The sequence below is a fragment of the Mytilus californianus genome, unplaced genomic scaffold (genome assembly GCF_021869535.1).
Source record: "Mytilus californianus isolate M0D057914Y unplaced genomic scaffold, xbMytCali1.0.p SCAF_3, whole genome shotgun sequence".
In the NCBI taxonomy this organism is placed as follows: domain Eukaryota; kingdom Metazoa; phylum Mollusca; class Bivalvia; order Mytilida; family Mytilidae; genus Mytilus; species Mytilus californianus.
The window spans coordinates 23,678,701-23,705,017 of NW_026262679.1; the positions used below are offsets into that span (position 1 = coordinate 23,678,701).

General features: G+C 32.2%; 1 protein-coding gene and 1 long non-coding RNA gene across 2 annotated transcripts in view; one reads left to right on the top strand and one right to left on the bottom strand.

The window, feature by feature from the left end:
* LOC127734178 (uncharacterized) overlaps positions 1-25,556 on the bottom strand; it is a 30,931-nt gene extending 5,375 nt beyond the window's left edge. The window contains exon 1 of the long non-coding RNA XR_007997461.1: positions 25,497-25,556. This is a non-coding gene — a long non-coding RNA (uncharacterized LOC127734178). The remainder of the gene's footprint in view (positions 1-25,496) is intronic.
* The window catches only part of LOC127734141 (protein mono-ADP-ribosyltransferase PARP14-like), an 89,878-nt gene that overhangs the window by 42,988 nt on the left and 20,573 nt on the right, over positions 1-26,317 (top strand). Inside the window, exons 14-19 of the mRNA XM_052243824.1 lie at positions 8,496-8,717; positions 10,716-10,803; positions 12,653-12,763; positions 14,345-14,413; positions 16,065-16,244; positions 18,444-18,617. Coding sequence (XP_052099784.1) covers positions 8,496-8,717; positions 10,716-10,803; positions 12,653-12,763; positions 14,345-14,413; positions 16,065-16,244; positions 18,444-18,617 — 844 coding nt within the window. The remainder of the gene's footprint in view (positions 1-8,495; positions 8,718-10,715; positions 10,804-12,652; positions 12,764-14,344; positions 14,414-16,064; positions 16,245-18,443; positions 18,618-26,317) is intronic.

Below are 26,317 nucleotides of genomic sequence, written 5' to 3' on the forward strand. Positions count from 1 at the left end.
AAAAAATTTCTAATTTTTTTCTCATGTTAAATACTCAGTTATTAATTACGAGTAATAGGTAAACTATACAGTCGAACCTCGTTATGTCGAAGTCGAAGGGACTGGACCAAAGTATTTGACTTATCCGAGGTACGACTCATCCGAGGTCGAGTGTGTCATCTTAAATTTGGAATGCATGAAATACGGTATGAGATTTGTGTAAACGAGATACTTTGAACAGTGTGCCTTTTTTTCGATATGACACTTTATGACTGTATATTTAATCTCCATATGTTTTGGTCCTTCATAATAATTAAACACACAAGTCAGATACAAATCATGCATAAAATAAAATCAATAGTATACACAAATATTTACAAAGGTCAGTCACTATAAATTATGAAATCACTTGCGGAATGAAACAAGTTCTGAACGGTCTCTGATGAGGTAGTCTGCTAAACATTAAATTATTATGAATTTATCATAATTGTCTTAATCCTTTTATTTATTGTAATTAATGAATTTCAATTTTAACGATTCATTTAATCTCGGTTTGGGTCATTAAAATTCATTTCGATTTTATGTCAGGTGAATATGTTCAACACACTAACATTCCCCTTGGACGATCAACACAGGTGTTAATTACCGGTCACCATAAACATGTCATTTTAATTGTTATACAAACAAGTATGTTTACTCAGCTTTAATCTCTTTTGAAAATGATTAGGTTACATAAGAAATACATCCGATTTGAATTTTATCATTAGGTCTGCATCTTTCGAAAATTCTTACTTTTGAACTTCGAGACATCAGGGTCAATTTACATCAACTGGACTATAAAATTTACTTGACTTAACAGAGTATTCGAATTAACCGAGTTCGCCTCATCTGAGGTAATTATGCATTGATGAAATGGGAATTTTACCGGGACTGAGAAATTACTTCGACTCATCCGAGTTTTCGACACAACTGAGTTCGACACAACGAGGTTTGACTATTTGGTATATGGGATCCTTACAAGGTCTACATGTCTGTCAGACAGGTTTCACCTGACCTCTAACTCATTTCATAGATCAGTGATCAAGGTTTAGTTTTTGTGGTCAATTCCTTATCTCAGATACCATAAGTAATAGGTCAGATATATGGTGTATGGAATGATTGTAAGATGTACATGTCTTACTGACAGGTTTCATCTGACCTTGACCTCAATGTTATGGTCAATGTTAAGTTTTGAGGTTTGGTCTGTTTCTCAGATACTATAAGCAATATAGCCACTATACTTGTTATATGGAATGATTGTTAGTTGTACATGTCTGTATAGCAGATTTCATCTGACCTTGACCTCTTTTTCATGGTTCAAAAGTCAGTGCTATGTTTTGAGGGTTAAGTCAGTTTGTCAAATACCATAAGCAGTATGTTAATTATATATGGTGTATAGAATGATTGCAAGGTGCACTTGTCTGTTTGGCAGAGTTCATCTTACCTTGGCCTCATTTTCATGGTTGAGTGGTCAAAGTTAAGTTGTCTTGGTTAGGTTTGTTTCTCAGATATTATAAGCAATAGGTTAACTATATTTTGTGTATGGAATGGTTCGTCTGTCAGGGTTCATTTGACCTTTTCCTCATTTACATGGTTTATTGATAATTTGAAATTCATGTAATACTTGTTGTATAACCTTTTTTCAAAAACTTTAACCATAAATTTGATCATGATCAGTAATGCAGGCAAACATTTCAGTGTATGCACTCTTGTTTCATTTTAATTTTTCATATATTTAAATTTCAGTATAAACAACTCTCCATTGTTCTAGGTGTAATACCACCATTGATTTTCCCCTATTAGTCTTTGTTAAATTTGCACTTTTCAAAAAATTGTGCAGAATTTATCTTTGTTTCAAATAAAGAAATACTTGGCATGAGTAAAGTTTTATCCTGTCCAGTACTATAGAAAAAATTTCACATAACATTTCATTGCATATAAGAAAATAACCATCACTGGAAGTTAACCAATCAAATTTTCCCCCTTTTTTAACCTGTGTACAAGCTTTAGTAACCATGTAACCTCAAGTTTCCAAAATATTCTATAGAAACCCCAAATAAAGAAATAATGGTGCTTTGAAATACCCAAGATATATGTTTATGACTCAGAAATGTTTTACTGCAATGAAATGTAGGATCAATTACCTACAACTGTCAAATTCAAGGGAATATTTTTTTTCGACCTATTTTCGTATGCAACCGGATGTGACGTACTATGATTTGGTGGTATTACACCTAAAGAAGACATTTTTGTTAAATAAACTGAATGTGACTTTTTTCCTTTGTAATACTGGTTATTTCAAGCATTCCTGTCAAGTTTTGTCATAATCAGTTCAATAGTTTGAGAAAATTCTAGTATAATGTAAGACGACATCTACAGCGATTCGAGCAAAATTTCTTTGAAAAATTCAAACCAAGCTGCATCATGATAGAATATAGTGTGGACCAATAAATGATCAAATATTTATCTCATCTGCCTACAAACAGTTGAATATGATACAAAAGATGACTTTAGGATGATAAATACTACTAATGGACCTCTTTATCTTCCTTATAAGGTCTCTTTTGGTCCATTTATACCTCTCATTTCCTCAAAATTTCTACTTTTTAGGCCAATAAATAAAAATTTTGGGGTAAATTTCACTCATTTATGATAGAAATGTTATTATAAATGATTAATTGAAGTATTCAAGCTGAATGAACTATCCGTATAAAAGTTTACTGTCTCCAAGGAGGTTTCAATAAGTCCTTACATAAAACTTAAATTTACGCCGCGTTCCAGAGAGGGACATAAAAAACTTCTCTTTTGGTGAATAATTTGTTGTTACTGCTTTAAGAATTTCATTTACTTAAAGCTATATATTTATTAAATATTTCTTAGGAAAATTTTTCTAGTATAGCAGAATATAAGAAATAAGGAGAAAAAAGCTCCCCAAGACTCTAAGTATGGCTTGTTCTGTCAACTAATATTCATGGTAAAGTCCTATTTCAAGGAAATTTTCTCATAAAATGTATTTTGGAGACTCAATCCACTCAGAATATTTCATTATTTGTAATATTTCACTTAAATAGCAAGAAATTTTAACACATGAGAGTACTCACAAGGTCAAAGGTGCATGTACAGCTTCCCATATTAAATAGGTGAAATACCACCATTGATTTTCCCCTATTAGTCTTTGTTAAATTTGCACTTTTCAAAAAATTGTGCAGAATTTATCTTTGTTTCAAATAAAGAAATACTTGGCATGAGTAAAGTTTTATCCTGTCCAGTACTATAGAAAAAATTTCACATAACATTTCATTGCATATAAGAAAATAACCATCACTGGAAGTTAACCAATCAAATTTTCCCCCTTTTTTAACCTGTGTACAAGCTTTAGTAACCATGTAACCTCAAGTTTCCAAAATATTCTATAGAAACCCCAAATAAAGAAATAATGGTGCTTTGAAATACCCAAGATATATGTTTATGACTCAGAAATGTTTTACTGCAATGAAATGTAGGATCAATTACCTACAACTGTCAAATTCAAGGGAATATTTTTTTTCGACCTATTTTCATATGCAACCGGATGTGACGTACTATGATTTGGTGGTATTATACACCTTCTAAAAACAATTTTGCACAACCAAGTTATTTGAGTCTTTGATCCATTTTGTATTCCTGCATTAAAAATTCGAATTGTTGTCTGTGTTTATAAAGGTTCTTCAAGAGGAAATTAATCCTAGGACTGTTGTAAAATGTCTGCTTCCTCTCATATTTGGTACCTAGGTATTAACAAGTAATAGCTTTTCTAAAAAGCTAGCCGTCTCATAGCTGATGAAAGTAGAAAATGTTTTCTCTTTGTAGTTTAATTCGTTCAGAATTGTATGTAAATTGTAGTGGATTGCAAAAATTATAAAAGGCTTATACAATTTTTTAGATTTACCAATTTCTTTTGGGGAAAGTATTAACACTGGAAATGGAAGGGTAATGTCTTTTTATCGATTATTTTTTTTCAAACAGATATTGGAATTGTTCGTTGACTTTTTATACGACCGCAAAAAAATTTTGCCCTTAATATATTTCCAACGGTATCTCACATCTTTTCAAAATTGATCCTTTAAATGTAAAGCTTCACATATATATATGGTTATTTTTGTTGTCAATGAAGATTTTGTCTATTCATTGTAGTTGGGCTGCAATGTGTAATGCCCCATGCCTCTTTTTCTATATTTGAATAATGAGTATCCTTACAATTAAATGTTTCTTTTTTCAGATTATTTGGTTTTATTGGACTTCTTGATTATATTTTTTTATGAAAAATACTCAGAGTCGTGAGACGGGTAATTTGTTATGTAAGACCTATTGTAAGCGCCTGAAATTCAAAACATAGTAGTTTCACCGCCATTCTTTTTCAAATTATAATGGATGTCGTTGGTTATAAAGAAGGTGATAAGTTCTGCAAAGCTATTTTAAGTTCACTATGAGGCCATCAACATAAGAGAATCAACAAATTTGACCAAAAACTTTATTAAGCATACAGCTTGATACTGTATCTTTTGTTATTGTTTTACTTGTACATATCTTCATATTTATTTACTATACCATTTAATGTTGGATGACGATTAAGGCCCTTATCAAACTTACCCTTAAAAGCTTGACATACTGGATTGACATAATTTTTGTGGGAGACCGTTCGTATGTTCACATATAAATGTCTTTTTGTTTTATGATCATAGTATATGTATGTTTATACTTGTTTTACAATTCTTGTAGAAAACATACAATTAAGAATAATCTTTTAAAATGCCAACAGTATTTTCGTCTTTTAAATTTATAATTTTCTTTTATTTCTCTTTCTCTCATATAGCATGTCTAGTATAAATAGTCAATAAACCTCAAAACAAACATTAGAAGTTTGTTCTTGACCCTGCTCATAGCTTCAAGTAATATCTGAATTATTTTTTGTAACCAAAAAATTGTTCCGGTGTGACATTTGTTCCGCCGGAACTTATTTCATAGGAAATATGTTCCACCGGAATTTATATCACAGAAAATTTATACCCAGAATATATATTATAAGGAAATATGTTCCAACACTGTAAAATTTGTTCCGGAACTAATTTTTGTCTCACCTTGACGGAGTCAAAAAGCGAGACATAGGTATGCTGTTTCCGGCGTCGGCATAGGCGACGGCAGCAGTGGCGTCAACAATGTATTAGTTTGTGATGAGGTCTAGTTCATGGTGAACCACTAGTAGTAGGTCAATAATATTTGGTATGCAGTTGTATTAGCATTGGCACATCTCATTACCATGGAGATTTATTTGGCCCCGCCCCCTTAGTCAAGGTCTATTGACTTTGAAACTTTTCATAGTTTACATGTATTAGTTTGTGATTAGGTCAATTTATGGGGAACCACTAGAGGTAGCTAGGTCAATGATATTTGGTATGCAGTTGTATAAGCATTGGCATATCTCATTTCCATGGAGATTATTTGGCTCCGCCCCCTTAGTCATGGTCTATAGACTTTGAAAAATTTGCTAAGTTAACATGTATTAGTTTGTGATTAGGTCAGTTCAAGGGGAACCATTAGTGGTAGGCCTATGTTAATTTGTGTTCAGTTGTATAAGCATTAGCACATCTCATTTCAATGGAGAATATTTGGCCTCGCCCCCTCAGTCATAGTCTATTGACTTTGAAACTTTTGCTTAGTTTACATTAATTAGGTCAGTTTAAGATGAACCACTAAGTCAATGATATTCGGTATGCAAATGTATTGGCATTTGCAAGTTTCATTTCCATGGAGATTTTAAAACGCCACCCCCTAATTATGGTTCATTGACTTTGAAACTTTTACATAGTTTACAAGTTAATGTTTGTGTTAAGGTTTGTTTAAAGGGAACGATTTATGAAAAGTCAATGGTATTTGGTTTGCAGTTGTAATAGCATTGGCACATCTTATTTCCATGGAGATTGTTTAGCCCTGTACCTTAATTCAGTCATGGTTCATTGACTTTGAATATTTGCATAACTAAAATGTTTAAGTATTGCTATTTTAATTTCAACATTTGCATTATCAAAATAACAAATAGGCGAGACATATCTCTGTGTTAACAGTTTATTTTACTAAATGTTAAATAAGTTACGGATGTTATAGATTAACATGATGCATTAACTTTATATCAAGCAAAACATTCTATAGTTGTACCTGACAAATTTAATACTCAACATTGAAGTCTTTAAACAACATGAAAAACATTCAAAATAAGGTAAATTTTTTAGAAATTCAAATTAAGTCAGCATATATATTGTACATGGATAATATGATTAAAAAACAAATGCACAACTATGATTAACAACTGTGATAAATATTTAAAACACACTATTTCATTTTTCTACAAATTCTGATGTGAAGTAACATATGTTGAATTGCAATATTCATAAATAAATGATTGATCTTTAAAAATTTTCTGAAGGATTTTTCTTATTCTTCGCTTTTCTGCCTCATTAAATTATTGTCATTTGGGTATTTTTTTTATGGATAATGTAATTAAACATTTTGCTATACTCCACAAAATCCATATTGGATGTTTACACCTTTTATTTATTACATTATCAATATAATACATGTTTTTATAATGTACTTGAATTATAACTTTAAACTCACTGATAACAATGCTCAGTATTGAAGATAACTTGTATAACCAGTGGAACATATTTCACGGACAAGGAACTTATTTCACCAGCTAAGGAACAAATCTCACAAACCCGGAACTTATTTCACTAGGTAAGGAACAAATTTCACAAACCCAGACTTATTTCACCAGGTAAATTGTGGAACTTATTTTATAGAGATGGAACAAATCATATAGAAATTATCTGTGAAAAAAGTTCTCCTAGAATATATTTCCTGTGATATTTGTTCAACTGGAACTTTTTTCACAGGAACAAATTTTGGCTCACATATTCACATGTATTCTATATTATTATAGTTAGACTTGGGAGGATAAAAAACTTTAAAATGTTGTAATGACATGTCCATTGAAGAAGACCGTAGATTGAACTTTAGAAGTAAATTGTCACGTTTTGTTTATTGCTTAATTGGGTTGCTGTCTAAATTAATTATGTATACTTCACATCTCCTTTAAAATCATTCATAGAAATTAAACATTGCTTAAAATATGTTAGCATACATGTGTAATTGCTTTTATCGTCTGAGTTTTTTGTTCTTCTTATATTCCCTTTTAGATATATTTTTAGTCTTCCGATCTTCAATGTCTGCTATCTTGCTAGGAAGAGCTAGCTAGGTAGATCTAGACAACATCCAACTCAGCCCAACGATCTTGGGGTGTGTGTGGGGGCACTTATTATGTAATGAGAGGAAGGGATGAGTCACTGGGATAGATCACTATTTGAAGCTTCATGATATTGCATGAGGTCGAGAAATTTAGGTGAAATATAAGACAAGGTTGATGATTAATCTGAAACTAATCAGATGTCGACATTTTTTTTACAGATGCAATTAAAATCACCAGATATTGTGTATATATGTCTCTAAAATCACTTTCGTAAATGTTTAAGATATTTGTCAAATCTATTTACTTGTATCTCCCTATGAAATAGCGTAACAATGATAGCTATGTGCAGGTATATATACTTATTGTAAAAAATATATGATAGCTAGGGTAACTACATTTATGTTCTTTTATCATTCAATATATATATATATATATATATATAAAGGGTGGGGTATTGGATATCTCAGCTGCTCACCCCTGCCATAGAAAGGTCGAAGTGCCGCTGCCTCCGTCCCCTGAGATAAAAGTTCTCATGTAAATTAATATTAATCGAAAAGAAATTATTTGATATCTCCGTTTTAAAATGTTTGTTGCCTTTAGATTATCTTACTGAATATAAATAAATATAACCTAAGAAAAAAGCATTTTCCTAAAAGTTTTCTTATGTTTTCACGTATAAAATGTATGTAACAGTGAGTGACTGAATTGAAATAATCATGTGTGTGTTTACAAATCTTCAGGAGATTCGGCTATTTATAGATAAGTGTTACCTGTGTACCAATATGCATGATTGGTAACCAGGCAAATCTATTTACTAAAATAAAGAGTTTAGATCCGACACTCTACGAATTAAAAGACATTTACTAGGTTTGAATTGTCCCAACCAATCAACAAACTTTAATTATTACAGCTTCAGTTATATCTTCCAATCAGGTAGTAAGAAAGCCTTCAGCCCGCAGACTGTCCATCATTCAACTCTTAATACCGTCTCCGAGGAGATGGTAATTATAGTACTATAAGGGGTCTCAATGCTTTATTGTATCTGTATTTAATTTTTGCATAATTTACACATAAGTTGAAATGCATATGTACGACTTTGACATTAGAAATTCAGCTAACTTGATTAGTTATAATTGACTTTTCAGAATATGTGAAATTGTTATGAAGGTATAAATGTTTTACATATTTGTTACAGCAAATTTGGAAGTTTGTTTACAAATGCTTAGAGACAATGAGCAAGTCCAAATTACATTCTATTGCAATCCCAGCTATGGGTACTAGTAAAATTGGATATCCACCTTGGAGAGTTGCTGCCATGATGTACAATATTGTTGACAAATTCTCTGACAACAACAAAAGAAGTACAATCAAGGATATGAAGCTGATTGTTTATCCTTCAGACACTAATACAGTGAAGGTAACATTATGTCAAGATTTATTTTAATAATTCTTAATCTCTCTTTAAACCAAGTGAATTATCTTTGGAAAAGAACCACTCATGTTGGAAAATTTCAATTACCGGTAAATATATCATGACAGCAACATATAGATTCCACCACTGCATCAAGTATGTTACAATATTTCTCCACTCGAGACAGTTAAATTTTTATATTTAAAGCACGAGGCTTGCCTAGAAATGTGAAAATAGCATGAAAATTAGAGAAATAGAGTTAGGTGTGCTTTGTATATTTAAGCAAACAAAATCTACCACTGGGGGGCATAAAATTCTTGGAAAATGCAGACTTTACTTTTCTATCAATAAGTTCCGATATATGACAGTGACTGGTGTAACATTTTGATGATAGAATTTATACTGTCCTAAAACAACAATTATTGATCAATTTTAATGATTTGCCTATATATGGTCTTGGAAAATGCTGTAAGCAGCCAAAATAAATATATAGATTGCAATACAGACACAAAGTGCCATATGACTGTTTACTCTTATACAAACAGAGAATGATCAAAATTCAGTATTTATTAATATTTATTAGAAATTCTAGAAAGAAGATGGACTTTTATTTAGATTTTTCACAGAGATTTAAAAAAGATAAAAAAATAAACACCATTATAACATGTATAAGATTTGTGTTCTGTACAATGTAGTTATTGCACAATAATTAAATTTTTATGCCCGCCGTAGCATAGGGGGCATTAAGTTTTAACCTTGTTCGTACATCCCAAAGTTGGTTTCCGTTCTCTAACTTTAGTTTGCCTCAACCAAATGTTATGAAACTTATACACAATGCTTATTACCACAAAACTTATACACAATGCTTATTACCACAAAACACAGATCAAGTTTGAATATTGGTGGCGTCACTTCAACCGTTCTAGAGTTATGCCCCTTTACAAATGGAAAAATTGCTGAATTTTTTGTTTCCGTTCTCTAAATTTAGTTTGCCTCAACCAAATGTTATGAAACTTATAAACAATGCTTATTACTACAAAACACAGATCAAGTTTGAATATTGGTGGAGTCACTTCAACCGTTATAGAGTTATACCCCTTTACAAATGAAAAAAATGCTGAATGTTTTGTTTCCGATCTCTAAATTTAGTTTGCCTCGACCAAATGTTATGAAACTTATAAACAATGCTTTTTACCACAAAATACTGATCAAGTTTGAATTTTGGTGGTGTCACTTTAACCGTTCCAGAGTTATGCCCGTTTACAAATGGAAAAATTGCTGAATTTTTCGTTTCTGTTCTCCAACTTAAGTTTACCTCAACCAAATGTTATGAAACTTATACACAATACTTATTACTACAAAACTCAGATCAAGTACAAGTTTGGGTAGCGTCACTTTTACCATTCTTCAGTTATGTCCTTTATAACTTTATATGATATGCAAGTGGGGGCATCATCTGTGTCCCATGGACACATCCCCCATTTATTTACCATTTTTTTGTGTTGGGGTATTAATTATTAAGATGATACATTATAGGAATAGGACTTTTAATGATTATTTTTATGATTAAGACTTTTTGGATATTATCTAGAAAAGAATAATGGATAGAAAAAAACTTTATTTTAGGCAATTTGATAAGCATGCAAAAGCACATTTCATTTATATTATATTGTGATGACCACTTAAAGGTGGGCCATTTTCTATTTTGAAAATAAATCTTTTATTTTTTTTTTTAATCTGTATATTTGTTGTTGTCTGGTTAGATCCTGGCAAAATAGAAAATTTTTATGAACCATGCTTTCATGTGACCTCACTTGAAAAGGTGTATATAGGAAAGTAAGAAATTTTTTTGATTGCATCAAAGATGAAAATCAATGTAAAATTTTGTCTTCAGCTGGACAAAATAAGAGTTACTGTAGTTTCCTGTTAATTTTATTCTGACTGAAGTATTGATATTTGCAGTTAACTGAAAATTTATACATGTAACTAATTTATTGAATAAAGGCTTTTGAAAAGGAAGAAGTGAAAAGAATTCCAAGTGCTAGATCAGGACCAAAGAGAATTGTTAATATTTACAGAACAGACGTCAAAGGTAAGAAAACACAAAAAGCAGAAAACACAAAAATGCAGATAACATTTAGAAATAATTGCACAGTTAATTGTAAAGATTAATAATTACAAGTTAAGCGAGATACAAAATAGGTTTTTCAAAGAATTATATCAGTGTAGCATGTAGATACAATGGGAAATTACACACAAAGTTGAAATTGTAGTAGAAGTTCCATGATACTTTGTCTTAACTATTCAGATAACAAATCATTGACTTTGATTAAGTTTTACTTCAGTAAATATTTTAGACACAAAGTGATCTGCAATCATTTAAATTGGTGTAAAAAGGATGAATCTCTGGCATTTATAGCAGGTTTTTACAAAAAGTAGATATTTCTGGTGTGTATATATCTTGTCCTTCCTTGACAAAAGTAATTTGTATATCTGAGTTCAGATTCTAAATGACAATCATAAACATTGGTGCATCTTAGGAGTAGAGCAGACTCCTTCAAAAAGGTCAATCTGCTCTATATTTTATGGTTCATTAGTTTCAATTAAGGTTTAAGTCCCACTTCAGATTTCAGATTCTGAGTTACCATTAGTCATATAATTTGGTGAAAATATGTGTATAGGATACATTTAGTATAAGAATAGGTGCCCAGTCAACTCTATTTGTTTGGCCTATAGTAATCAGTATGTCTGTCTGTGTCTCCGTCAGCATGTTTCTGTTGTATGATAATATTACCTAAACTGATTTTTAAAATTTTTATCACAGTGGTAATACCTATTTGATTTTTGTGAAATTTTGACAATAATTGTAGAAAACTTAGTTTTTTCTATAAAATCTTTTTGTTCCAAAATTCATAAAAAATGGATCTATAAGCTATGGTATGCTATTCAAAATTGATTCCCATAAACAACAATTGATTTTTTTTTAGTAAACTTGACTGTTGAAAACTTTATATTTTTGAAAAAAAATCACAAATTTTGAGTTCCAGGATTTCAATTTTAAAATGATTTAGAGATAATTTGTAATAAACAATTCTGAATTGATTCCAGGTGTCAATTTTTTTTTTAAATGTGGTAAATAATTACTTTTTGTTAAAAAAAACACGCTTTGAAAAATATCTTTTTATGCTTGGAAAAATTGAATTATAGGTACATTGTAAAACATGCTTTTAAAATTTGTTTCCCGGTGCCAAAGTTTGATTTTTACCTGTGTCACCAAAAGCAAAAGAAGGTGTTAAAATTGATAAAAATTGACAACCCATGAACATAAATTACTTTGTTTGCATCAGTCTTTGCGCCTCACAAAAATGTGCAAGCTGAGCCTTTGCAGACATGTCAGTTTTCTAGTAAGCAAAGCATGGACACATACATGCAGGATCTGTATTTCAAACAGATTCTGGTAATAGGTAAAACTTTTTTTCATTATGAAAATAAGATGTAGTATGATTGTCATGTTTGTGGGTGCCTTACCCTCCCCTTACCTCGGACAATGGTGAAACAGCACAAGATATGAACATACTATAAAAATCAGTTAAAAAAAGGAATTAACTCATCAGAACGATATAAAGCACAAAAACACTAAAGATATAAAGTACAGATCTGAGAGTACTCACAGTTAGTGGAAGCTATTTCAAAGCCATTAACAACTAATGAAATCAAGTATCTAAGCCTAAAACACTTTCTGCTGAAAATTTACAAATTTTGAGAAATATCTTTTTGTGTTTGAAATTCAACAAAATTGATATACAGGTACAATGTATACTATGCTATTCAACATTAGTTGACTAAATAGCCTTCTCAATACATGTTTGAAAACCTTTTCATATGGCCTCTGAACTTTAACATCCACTGCTATTAAAAGTTGTCCATTACTATTATTTCAGAATTTATGATTGGAGATGATTTGAAATTCAGTGTAGAGCAAGGAAATATTCTTAAAAAGAAATGTGATGCTATTGTTAACAGTACCAATGATGATTTGGATATGTCAAAAGGTAGAGTGGTTAGCTAGCTTCTTCAATAATGGCTTGGCAGTATATATGTCACATTTCATGATGTCTTTGTTACTCAAAGGTAATGATTTGCAGATATATATACTATTTAAGTAATTGCACATATACATACAAAGGACGTATAACTAACATCTAATATACATCCTTGTTCATACTAAATAACGGCATAAAAATCAGGTTTTACAACAGATAAAGTGTCTATTCCTGTTAAAATGTTTAGTGATGTGTAGAAGATCCCTTCATAATAATATTTTTCCCATATTATAGTCAATCAGTGGTTAGATTCCTGACTTTTGCTCTAGAAAATGGTGGGATTAGATTGGTTTTTGTCTTGCCATTGAAGATTGTCAAAATATAGCGATGTTGATCAAATGGCTGTGGCATTGGTGTAAATTCTTTGTATAAAACTTTATATATCAAAAGGTAGGAGACCTGAATGCTTCAAACCTTGCATACAGATTCCTTATGTAATGAAGTTCATATTTGATATATATGGCCATTGTCCTTGCAGCAACTGCTTAAAAAACTGTTGCTTTATCATGTGAATTGTTCGCTTATTGTGAGTAATATATAGGATAACAGTATTTGGTATAAGGTATTTTTGCAAGGTCTTCATATCTGTTAGACAGGGTTCACCTGACCTATAATGGCCCGATTTCATAAATCAGAGATGAAAGATAAGTTTTTGTGGTCAAGTCTGTTTCTCAGATACTATAAACAATAGGTCAACTATGTTTGTTGTATGAAATAATTGAAAAGTGTACATGTTCATCTGATCTTGACCTCTTTTTCAAGGAGTCAAAGTTCAGTTTTCGAAGTTAGGTCCATATCTCAGATACTATAAGCAAAAGATCAGCTTTATTTGCATAAGAAAGATTGTAAGGTGTTCATACCCCTAGATAGGTTTCATTTAACGTTGACCTCATTTGTATGGTTCATTGTTCACTGTTTAGTTTTCGTTGTTAGGTCTTTTTTCAGATATTATAACCAACAGATCAACTTTATTTGGTGTATGGAATGATTGTCAGTCTTTGAAATTGATGAATTTGTTTGTCTATGATTCAAGTACTTAGATACTGATAATGACTGAAGTCTTTGAGTGTTTGTAAGAAGGGTGGTTTGTTTGCACAGTTCCCAATGTAATGTCTTACAGAAAATGTCTCATCTTTGAAAATAGATGAATGCTGTAGAGAAATCCTGGAAAAAACGGGGAATTATGTGCCGCAAAAAAAAGTGAGAACCCTTCATTCTAAACTCTTATATTGGTGGCTTCATATTTATGAAATACCAATTATAGTAATTTTTTACCATTTGATTTTTGTGTTCTTGGCTTGTTTTGTAATTGAAAATAGCCCACATAGTCTTTTATTCAATGTTCAGACATTTGTAGGCTCAGGTTACATGTAACACACAAAATTGGGAGCTAAAGCAAAAGGAATCAACTATATGATACCAAAAGCATCTGCATTTAAACTAGTAGTTGGAACTAAAAAATATATATATGTACTAAATAATATGACCTATTCATCAACAATATTGATCAGCAAATTGAATTATTCACAGGTGCAGTAGCCCAAGCGTTGAAAGCTCAGTGTGACAAGAAGAAACTGGATGAAGAATGCACAAAGAAAAGTAAGTCGGAAATTAAAGCCCTTCCCAATTAAACATTAATGATGTACTAGGGAATTGTTTAAGATGCAGTGAGGAATTAAAAATCAATGAAGTTTTTATGCCCCCGCCGTACTACAAAACACAGATCAAGTTTGAAATTGGGTGCCGTCACGATAAAGGTTCTTGAGTTATGCCCCTTTATAAACATAAAAATTGCTGAATTTTTCGTTTCCTCTAACTTTAGTTTGCCTCAACCAAATGTTATGAAACTTATACACAATGCTTATTACCACAAAACGTAGATCAACTACAAATTTAGGTAGCGTCACTTTTACCGTTCTTCAGTTATGTCCCTTTATATCTTTATATGATATGCAAGCGGGGGCATCATCTGTGTCCCATGGACACATTCCACATTTATTTTTTAAACTGAATTAATGTACAGTCGAACCTCGTTGTGTCACAGTCGAAGGGACCGGACCAAAGTATTCGACTCATCCGAGGTCGAGTGTGTTGTCATAAATTTTGAATGCATGAAATACTGTAAGAGATTTGTGTAAACTAGATACAATGAACAGTGTGCCTTTTTTCGATATGACACTTTATGATTGTGTATTCAATCTCCATTTTTGGTCCTTCGTAATAATTAAAAACACAAGTACAGATACAAATTATGCACAAATAAAATCAATAGTCTACACAAATATTTACAAAGGTCAGTCGCTATAAATTATGAAATCACTCGCGGCACAAAATAAGTTCTGAACGGTCTCTGATGAGGTCGTCTGCTTTACATTAAATTATCATGAATTAATTATAATTGTCCTAATCCTTTTATCTATTGTAATTAATGAGTTTTAAATCTAACGATTCATTTAATATCGGCTTGGGTCATTTAAATTCGTTTCGTTTTTATCTCAGGTGAAAAATGTTCAACACACTAACATTCTGCTTGAACAATCAACAAAGGTGTTAATAAGGCGGTCACCATAAACATGTCATTTTAATTGTTATACAAACAAGTATGTTTACTCAGCTTTAATCTCTTTTGAAAATGATTAGGTGACATAAGAAATACATCCGATTTGAATTGTTATCATAAGGTCTGCATGTTGCGAAAATTCTTACTTTCGAAGTTCGAGACATCGGGATCAATTTACATTAATTTTACTTCGACGGGACTATAAAATTTACTCGACTTAACCGAGTATTCGAATCAACCGAGTTCGACCCATCAGATGTAATTATGCATTGATCAAACGGCAATTTTACCGGGACCGAGAAATTACTTCGACTCATCCGAGTTTTCGACACAACCGATTTCGACACAACGAGGTTCGACTGTATTTACATATTATATTGAATACTGTAAGAGATAGAAAGAAACTGAAAACAGCAAAAATGAACCTAAAACAAGACCTACACAATTCCTACAGTACAAAAGGATTTTTTAAATTACAAATAAAGAAATAAGATAAAAAACGTCTTGAACATATACAATAATGAAGAAAAAAACGCTATTAAAAAAAAAAAAAAAAATCAAAAAATCTTCTGTATTTGTGTATGATACGCACTCCCTCTATCAACTTCTTTTTGGGGGTAAAAAAGTGCATACTATACACACCTAAAGAAGGTAACATTTAATTTTCATTCTCTCATGTGTTTTTTTAAGGAGAAAATATGAAGAAACACAAGATTACATCAACAAGTGGCTGTGGGCTTCCAGTACATTTTATTTTTCATATAACTTATCAGTCTACTTCTGCACAATGGAAGAAAATGATTGGAAAAGCAATGAAGAAAGCTGAAGACAAGAAATTGAAGACATTGTCACTTCCTGCTCTCGGCACAGGTAATGTAGAAATCCTAGTCAAAAATGTGAATATGTATCTATCAACTTTTTGGCTTACCTGGCCAAAAGGGCAAGGATGAACTATTGCCATCACTTGGCATCAGTTGTCTGTCCTCATCCCTTAAATTTGACAAAAATCCTGTTTTCTGAACATACTGGGTCAATTAGAATCAAACATGACCACAATAATTCTTGTGGTATTCAGATTAAGAAAAATATGTTCAATGATCCCACCGGTCAACCATTATGGAATAAAACACAGGGGTAAAATGCAAGTATTATGTCTGTTGAAAACCATTATAAATAGGGAAAAACTGAGAGGACAGAAATGTACAGAAAAGTATAGTATCTTATCATACAAAAAATGAAGATATGAAAAACCTGAATTTTATGAAAATCAGAATTTTTGCATCTGTTCTAGGAATATTTAACTATGAGTAGATGCAATACCACAACGATATTTGTATGTGTTGTTTATTGGAAGCAAATGTGTAATGAGTAAACTTGATCTGTTACTTAGGAGCTAAACAGATAGTCCTTTTGATTTTATTCAGTTTGTGACTGAGTCTACAATAAAAGCCAAGAGGATGAGTGATAACATATAGTCTTTATCGAAGACTGTGATGCCTAGCTCTGATTTTCAGCAGTAGTTTAGGAGAGTGTCACCAGACTAGTTATACAGTGGACTTTAAATTAGAGAAATTGAAATGTAAAAGTGTAATGTATTTCTGGAAAGACACTGTTTAACAAGTGAAAAAAATGTTGATACTACAAGAAATTCTATTTTAATAATAATGATTAATGGGCTAGGCAAAGTCCACATTTAGATTAATGTTCTACGAAAACAGCAGAAATACTTAATGGTGGTATTGTGTTATAATGTTGAAAAAATATCATCTATAGAAGTCAGTTTAACTACTAGCTGACCTTTTTTGCATATTAATAAAAAAAAAAACATTCAGTGCACTGAAAAATGTGGTAAGAAAAAAGAATATGTAACAATAAGATTTAAGGGGTACTTAAGTATCATTAGTTATTTTGACATTTGTATACTGTTTTTATTCATCTTAATAATTTGACTACAGTCGAACCTCGTTGTGTCGAAAACTCGGATGAGTCAAAGTAATTTCTCGGTCCTGGTAAAATTCCCATTTGATCAATGCATAATTACCTCTGATGAGTTGAACTCGGTTGATTCGAATACTCGGTTAAATCAAGTAAATTTTATAGTCCCATCGAAGTAAAATTAATGTAAATTGACCCCGATGTCTTGAAGTTCAAAAGTAAGAATTTTCGAAAGATGCAGGCCTAATGATAAAAATTCAAATCGGATGTATTTCTTATGTCACCTAATCATTTTCAAAAGAGATTAAAGCTGAGTAAACATACTTGTTTGTATAACAGTTAAAATGACATGTTTATGAAGACCGCTAATTAACACCTTTTTTGATAGTTCAAGCGGAATGTTAGTGTGTTGAACATTTTTCACCTGAGATAAAAACGAAACAAATTTAAATGACCCAAACCGAGATTAAATGAAACGTTAGATTTTAAACACATTAATTACAATTACAATAAATAAAAGGATTAGGACAATTATAATAAATAATAACCTCATCAGAGTCTGTTCAGAACTCATTTCGTGCCGCGAGGGATTTCATAATTTATAGTGACTGACCTTTGTAAATATTTGTGTAGACTATTGATTTTATTTGTGCATGATTTGTATCTGTACTTGTGTGTTTAATTATTACGAAGGACCAAAATGGAGATTGAATACACAATCATAAAGTGTCATATCGAAAAAAGGCACACTGTTCATTGTATCTACCGGTAGTTTACACAAATCTCATACCGTATTTCATGCATTCCAAATTTATGACGACACACTCGACCTCGGATGAGTCGAATCTCGGATGAGTCGAATACCTTGGTCCGGTCCCTTCGACTTTGACACAACGAGGTTCGACTGTATATGTTTTTATTTCATCAGGTGGCAATGCTACAGATCCTCAATTGATGGGTCAGACTATAGTAGAAGGTCTCAAGGAGTACTTGGAAGACAATTATTTGACTCTATCTTTATATTTCTTTAGGTGGCAATGCTACAGACCCTCAATTGATGGGTCAGACTATAGTAGAGGGTCTCAGAGAGTACTTGGAAGACAATGCTATGACTCTATCTTTATATTTCTTTAGGTGGCAATGCTACAGACCCTCACTTGATGGGTCAGACTATAGTAGAGGGTCTCAAGGAGTACTTGGAAGACAATGATTTAAAGACATTAAAACATGTATATCTTGTAATATTTCAACCTGATATGGTGACATCAATGTTACAAGGTATAGGCCAAGCATCTCAAAGGGTTCCAGGTATGTGTTAGATTATTCTAATGTTTCTGAGACTAGAAATTATATGTCTGGAAAAGTTTAACAGATAAATTTAGATAGATTTTGGAATATCTCAAGGACCTGTGTTAGCTTAGTCATCACTTGGTGTCTGTTGTCTGTTGTTGTTGTCCTTATCCATTTTCATCCCTTGTACAAAAAATCTTCTTCTTTGAAAATACTGGGATAAATTTAACCAAACTTGGCCACAATCATCATTAGGGTATCTAGTTTGTAAAAAATGTGTCTGATGACCCCGCTTGCCAATCAACATGGCTGACATCAAGGGTCCAGAAACGGTCATATATGCCAGACATGACCGATTTGGAAACTGAAAAGACCGAAATGATTTATTGGGATTTAGGTCTTTTTTTTTTTTTTTACAGAAATAATTTCGGTCATTTCATTGAGATCAGGGTTTTATCGGTCGCCATTTTGAACTTATTTTTGTTTTCAGGTCATCAAGAAAAATAGATTTGTTTGAGACAAAATAAAAATTTTATTGATTTGTGGTAGTGATTTAATAATATTTATCATTAGTCTGTTGTTTATTCTATAATGTAAGTGAAAACAATGTACAGGACTCTGTCGAGTCACAGCGTGGGGTAAGTCTGGGTTCAAGCCACTAGGTTTGTTTACATAGTAATTATCACCACTTGCCACTTGAGGATAGTAATCAATGTCCAGGAAGTTTGAATTCGGCTTGGGTGTCGTTATTGTCTTGATTAAAGCCATAAAGGCCATGTACACAAATCTCACCTGTAAACACCTGTTAAGCAATAAAAACAATATGGCGATTTGCTGTGCATCAAATTTAACGTTTTAACCATTCTGACCTAGATTTTCCCAAAAAGATATTATTTTATTCATTAAAGAAGTCAAATAACACTGTTGACTCGAGAATCTGTCCATTTTTATCCAAATAAAACATATAATCCATTTATAATCGATCAGCTGATTTGGTCAACGTTTGTTAAATATAGATTTATGTTTACTGAGTTTGCGCATGGAAAATGGGGATCAACATGGGTTAATTGATGATCTTATTTGAAAGATCGATTTTACTGTTAACTTTTCGGTAGGAAATGGCAGATAAAGATATTAATAGATTTACAAAAGTGGTAAAGCGTATAATTTATAGGAATGCAGAATTAAAAAAAAATGTTTAAAAAAGGAATTAAAACTAAATAACGTAATTTAGATTTGAAGCCATACAGCCTATTTAAGAAATATACTCAGCGAATGAACAATCTCGATTTCTTTTTGTTTTTTTTGCACTTCCGATTTTTTGAAACCATCTTACTCACAGAATTTAATGGGCGTTATCCTTTCTTTTGTTTTCCTGGCTAAACTTCCGATTTTTACCCAAGTGAAGCCATACATTCTCTCTGGACTGTATTACAATGCAATTGTTTTTCATTGAACTGTTGTAATTGTGTACAAACTTCTGTTCAGATAAATTATTTATTTATTTAAAATCATGAATTTTATTATTAAATTCAATTGTTATCACTATACCAGACTTGAGTTATTTATTCAAAGAAAAGTTGAATCATAGTTTCCCCTTTTTGATCCTCTTATCGTAAACCAGGTGAATACACATTATCTTGTTGTGTATTAGGTAATCACTTACACTCATCCAAACAGCAGCAATTTGAACAATACAAACGATATCTTGTACATGCAATAAGAAACTCAACACAGTTTATTAATTGGTTTACATAACTTTATTTCAAAATGATGAAACATGCCGTAATTATTCCTCTTTTAATTTATGCAAATTTAAAGGGTTATGCATACGACCTCAGTGATGCAATACACAACAACAAAACGTCTCCTCGTGTAGTTTCTAACTCAGAGACATCACTGTTACTGTTAGATCAGGGTACAGTTACACTTGTTTGACGCAATACTTCACAAAAAAGGACTTTACTTGTCCATGTGCAAGACTTGTCACCCTCAGAAAAATGCATTATTGTGCATCACGATATTATTACATCACAAAAAAAAATGACCGAAATGACTTGGGAAAATTTCCGGATCCTTGGCTGACATAGTAAAAAAATAGAACATGGGGGTAAAATGCTAGTTTTATCTATTATCTTAAAAACCACTATAGAAAGAGAAAATTGACAAGATGAAAATGTTCAAAATAATGAGATCTACCTAGTGTCCATTTAATCAAAACTATCAGACTTTTTATAGGAGATATTGTCCATAAATGATGAATTTTACGATTTTGTTTTCATTTTAGCCTATACTCTTGAAACCTATAATAGAAAGACAGAAACTCTAAAAAGCAAAAATGATCAGCAAAACAAGATCTGTAAATAAGTTAACATGGTCAAATGACTCAAATCGTCAGTCAAATCCTTATTGGAGTTATTGCCCCTTAATAATGATTTTCACCGATTTTTAAGCTCACAGGGCTCACAGGCCAAATGAGCTGTTCTCATCACTTCTGTTTACTTTAACAAAAATCTTCTCCTCTGAAACTACTGGGCCAAATTTGGCCACAATCATCATTGGGGTATCTAGTTTAAAAAATGTGTCCGATGACGCCGCCTGCCAACCAAGATGGCTAAAAGTAGAACATAGGGGTAATATGCAAGTTTTTTCTATTATTTTGAAAAACCTATACAAATAGAGAATATCAGAAAGCAGCAGAAATGTTCAAAATGTTGTGCTCTATCAATTTTTACCAATTTTTTGCGTTTTTGCCTTATATCTTGAAAATTATAACAGATAGATAGAAACTTTGATAAGCAAAAATGATGAGCAAGACAAGATCTACAATTAAGACAACATAGAGGAAATAGTCTGACGACTCTTTATTGGAGTAACTGCCCTTTAATGACGATTTTTACCATTTTTTTTGCGTTTTGCTTATATGATAAAATTATGATAGATAAATAGACACTATAAATCACAAAAAATGATCAGCAAGTCAAGATCTACTAACAAGTCAAATTTTGCTGATATAGTTAGTAGACTATCTTTCTTTATAGGAGCGATTAACCTTAAGTGAGGATTTTTTTTTACCCTCTTTTGTGTTTTGAGCAAAAACTAAAGGAGATAGAGAGAAACTAAACAGACTAAATGATCAGCAATACAAGATCAACAAAACAGAGATTTTTGTCATGAATTCTATTCTCGTCTGTAATGTTGGAGAGTGTCCTTTGTTGAATATGCACATATACCAAGCTTAAGGTGAGCGACACAGGCTCTTTAGAGCCTTTAGTTTAGGTTTTGCCTATGATCTTAAAAACTGTAATGAAAGATAGAAATTGTTTCATGCATAAATGATCAGCAAGATGAGAACTACAAATAAGTCAACACAGCAGAAAATGTCAGTCGACTCTTTATAGATATGAGTGGTTCTCCTCAATTTTTTTTTTTTACCTTTTTTATGTTTTGGCCGAATTTCAAGCAAATAGAGAAAAACTGTAAGCAGAAAAAAATATCAGTAATACAAGATCAACAAAACAGAGATTTTTGTGATGAATTCTTTTCTATTCTACAATGTTGTTGAGTGTCCATTATTGAAGCTGCACATAGACCTAAGTGAGCAAAAGAGGCCCTAGTTTCCATTACACCAATTTTAGATACTGTACAGCCTGGGTTTAAAGTTTTTAGACATTAATCAAACTTTGTTAAACCTTTTTTGTATTGCACAAAGCTTGAACAGAAGCTTCTTCTTCATAATCAAGAGATAGCTCTTGGGCCAATTTTTTTTTTTTATTCATATTTCTGTTTTTAACTGCATTTTCAAAGGAAATATCGGTTATTGATTTGGTGATGTATGGCAGGCAGCTGCCAAACAGTGTCCGTTCAATAACATAAAAACTCTTTGATGAAATTTAACAAATCTAGATATGTTGTTTCCTGTGACTAAATGAAGGTCAAGTTCAATTTTCACGATTTGAGTTTTTCTTGTTGAGTTATCGCCCTTTTTATACGACCGCAAAAAATTTTTGCACTCGTGTATTGGTATGATGTTGGCGTCGTCGTCGTCGTCCGAAGACACATTGGTTTTCGCACAATAACTTTAGTTTAAGTGAATGGATCTCTATGAAATTTTACCATAAGGTTCAATACCACAAAAGGAAGGTTGGGATTGGTTTTGGGGGTTATGGTATTAACAGTTAAGGAATTAGGGGCCAAAAAGGGGCCAAAAATAAGCATTTTTGTAACTTCCAGACAATAACTTGTGTGTTGGTGTATGGATCTCTCTGACATTGTACCACAAGGTTTCATATTACAAAGGGAATGCTGGGATTGATTTTGGGGGTAATTGTTTCAAAATTTTAGGAATTAGGGGCCAAAAAAGGGACAAAAAACAAGCATTTTTTCTAGTTTCATGACAATAACTTGTGTGTAAGTGTATGGATCTTTCTGAAATTGTACTATAGGTTCCATATCACAAAGGGAAAGCTGGAATTGAGTTTGGGGGTAATTGCTCAAAACGTTTAGGAATAAGGGGCCTAAAAGGGACCAAAAATAAGCATTTTTCTAGTTTCATGACAATAACTTGTGTTCAAATGTATGGATCTCTCTGAAATTGTACTGCAAGGTACCATGCCACAAAGGGAAGGCTGGGATTGATTTTGGGGGTAATTGCCTCAAAATTTTAGGAATTAGGGGCCAAAAAGGGGCAAGAAACAAGCATTTTTCTAGTTTCAGGACAATAACTTGTGTGTAAGTGTATGGATCTTTATGAAATTGTACTACAAGGTTCCATATCACAAAGGGAAAGCTGGGTTTGAGTTTGGGGGTAATTGCCCTAAACATTTAGGAATTTGGGGCCAAAAAGGGGCCAAAAAAACGCATTTTTCTAGTTTCCAGACAATAACTTGTGTTCAAGTGTATGGATCTCTCTGAAATTGTACTGCAAGGTACCATACCACAAAGGGAAGGCAGGGATTGAGTTTGGGGGTGATGAATTATAAGGGGGTTCAAAAAATTTTGGGGGGGGGATTTTTTTTTCCTTTTTTTTTTTCTTTAAAATTTTCCATTTTAAGTTGGTTATTTCTGATTTATATATAAAAGCAAATAATAATGATATGGTTTGATTTCATCAAAAATTGAAATATTGGGGTTCTTTGATATGCCGAATCTAACCGTGTATTTAGATTCTTAATTTTTGGTACCGTTTTTAAATTGGTCTACATTAAGGTCCAAAGGGTCCAAAATTAAACTTATTTTGATTTTAACAAAAATTGAATTCTTGGGGTTCTTTGATATGCTGAATCTAAACATGTATTTAGATTTTTGATTATGGGCCCAGTTTTCAAGTTGGTCCAAATCAGGGTCCAAAATTACACTTTGTTTGATTTCAACAAAAATTGAATATATGGGGTTCTTTGATATGCTGAATCTAACCGTGTATTTAGATTTTTGGATTTTGGGCCTCGTTTTTAAATTTATCCACATTGAGGTCCAAAGGGTCCAAAACTAAACTTTGTTTGATTTCATTCAAAATTGAATTATGGGGGTTCTTTGATATGCTGAGAGTTTGGTCTCAACAGGAATGTGGGACCATTTAAAAAGACAATAACATGGTGTATGGATCTCTCTGAAATTATACCACAAGTTTCCATACCACAAAGGGATGGTAAGAATTGGCTTTGGGGGGTAATGGCTCAAACCGTTAAGGAATAAGGGACAAAAAAGGGGGATAAACAAGGGTTTCCAGGTTAAGGACAATTACTTAAGTACAAAACATAATTTTAAAAGCAGTGTTAGGTTGGTTATTCAAACTCATTTGAATATCTCACCTACACTGCTTTTAAATTATGTTCATTGGAAATTTGCCGAAAAAAATTTATTGTTAATAAATTCCATTGGAAATTTGCCAATAATTTTAGTATAATAAGGGGGTTATGGCTCAAACCTTTAAGGAATAAGGGGCAAAAAAGGGGGAAAAACAAGGGTTTCCAGGTTAATAGACAATTACTTTAAAACTACAAAACATAATTTAAAAGCAGTGTAAGGTTTAGGAATTAGGGGCCAAAAAGGGGCCCAAATAAGCATTTTTCTAGTTTCATGACAATAACTTGTGGAACAGTGAATGGATCTCTCTGAAATTATACCACAAGTTTCCATACCACAAAGGGATGGTTAGGATTGGCTTTGGGGGTTTTGGCTCATACTGTTTAAGAATTAGGGGCAAAAAAGTGAGAAAAAACAAGGGTGTCCTGAATAATGGACAATAAGTTAAGTACAAATTACAGTGTAAGGGAGGTAATTCAAAAACTACTTTGAATTACCTCCCTTACACTGCTTTTAAATTATGTATAAAGAATTTTCTGTATTGTCTTGAGGTGATTAGCTGTCAATTCATTTTTAGAAGTTACTATTTTAATAATTTTCAAAATGCTGATTAAGGTAAATTAATTTTAGCTTTTATGTATGTCATTTTCTATTTTAAGACTTTTATGATGTATTTAAATGGGTTATTATGGTTGCAAACTCCATTGGAAATTTGAATTGAAATTATGACCATGATTGAGGGAAAGAATTTTTTTTTGGAAAAAGAGGGGGGGGGGGGGAGGTTAAAAAAAATTTGGGGGGGGGACAATTTTTTCTCCACAAGATTTCAGAAATCAAAAAGAAAATCCTTCAAATTTATTTTTTTTGAAAAAAGGAGGGGGGGGGGGGGGGGGGGGGGGGGGGGGCAAATTCGCAACAGCATAGTGTATTGCACAAAAGCAAAAAATTGAATATAAATTCAAATCATATAACCATTTCTAAGTTCTTTGACTACAGTTATTCTGTGTCAAATATTGAATTACAATCCAAATTCAGACCTGTATCAAGCGTGAATATTGTGTCCATTTTTGCCCCAACTGTTTAGGGTTGGACCTCTGCGGTCGTATCCAGCTGCGCTCGGCGAAGCAATTTATTAATATCCAAGAGTGGTATTTATAATGTGATTGAGTTATTTCTCTTTGTACAGAAATGGTTAATCATATATATGAAGTTTGATTAAACTAAGTGTTTTTAAATAATTTTCTCCTGTTATCAGATTATGACAGCATATGGTAAATGTCTTTTCTCACAATTATAATTGGAGTGACAGATTTATTTGAAAATTCTCTGTTTTCTAAGTGCTGATGACTATAAGCTTTATAGGACTGTATAAATATAGTAAGAAATTTACTGGTCATTTTTAGACATTTTGAAGATAATTAAGTCTCCCTAAACCATATATATTCTTACCCCCCCCCCCCCCCCCCCCCTTAAATTTGAGAATGTGCTTTTATCTTGTAAACGGTCGAGATCCCCACCCCTAAACCTTCTGTTTGAGAACTTGTAAACGGTCGAGATCCCCATCCCTAAACCATATATATTCATGTATGGGACAATAAAACAAATCAAATGAAATAAAAGGGGAATCCCCTGGGGTCACTCCCATCCCCCTCCTGTTTGAAAACTTGTAAACGGTCGAGATCCCCACCCCTAAACCATATATGTTCCTGTTCTTTATTTCAAGAAGATTTGAATGACATACAGGGTCAATCCCTAGGCGTCACTTATGCATATCACTTTACTAGACCAAACCAATTTGTAATGCACTTTGCCCAATGTCAGGCGACCATGGAATGACGAATTATGGGAGCTTTGTTTGGGAGACTTCGTAATAGCATCCTGTTACAATTATGTCTTGTTACAGATAAGTTTTA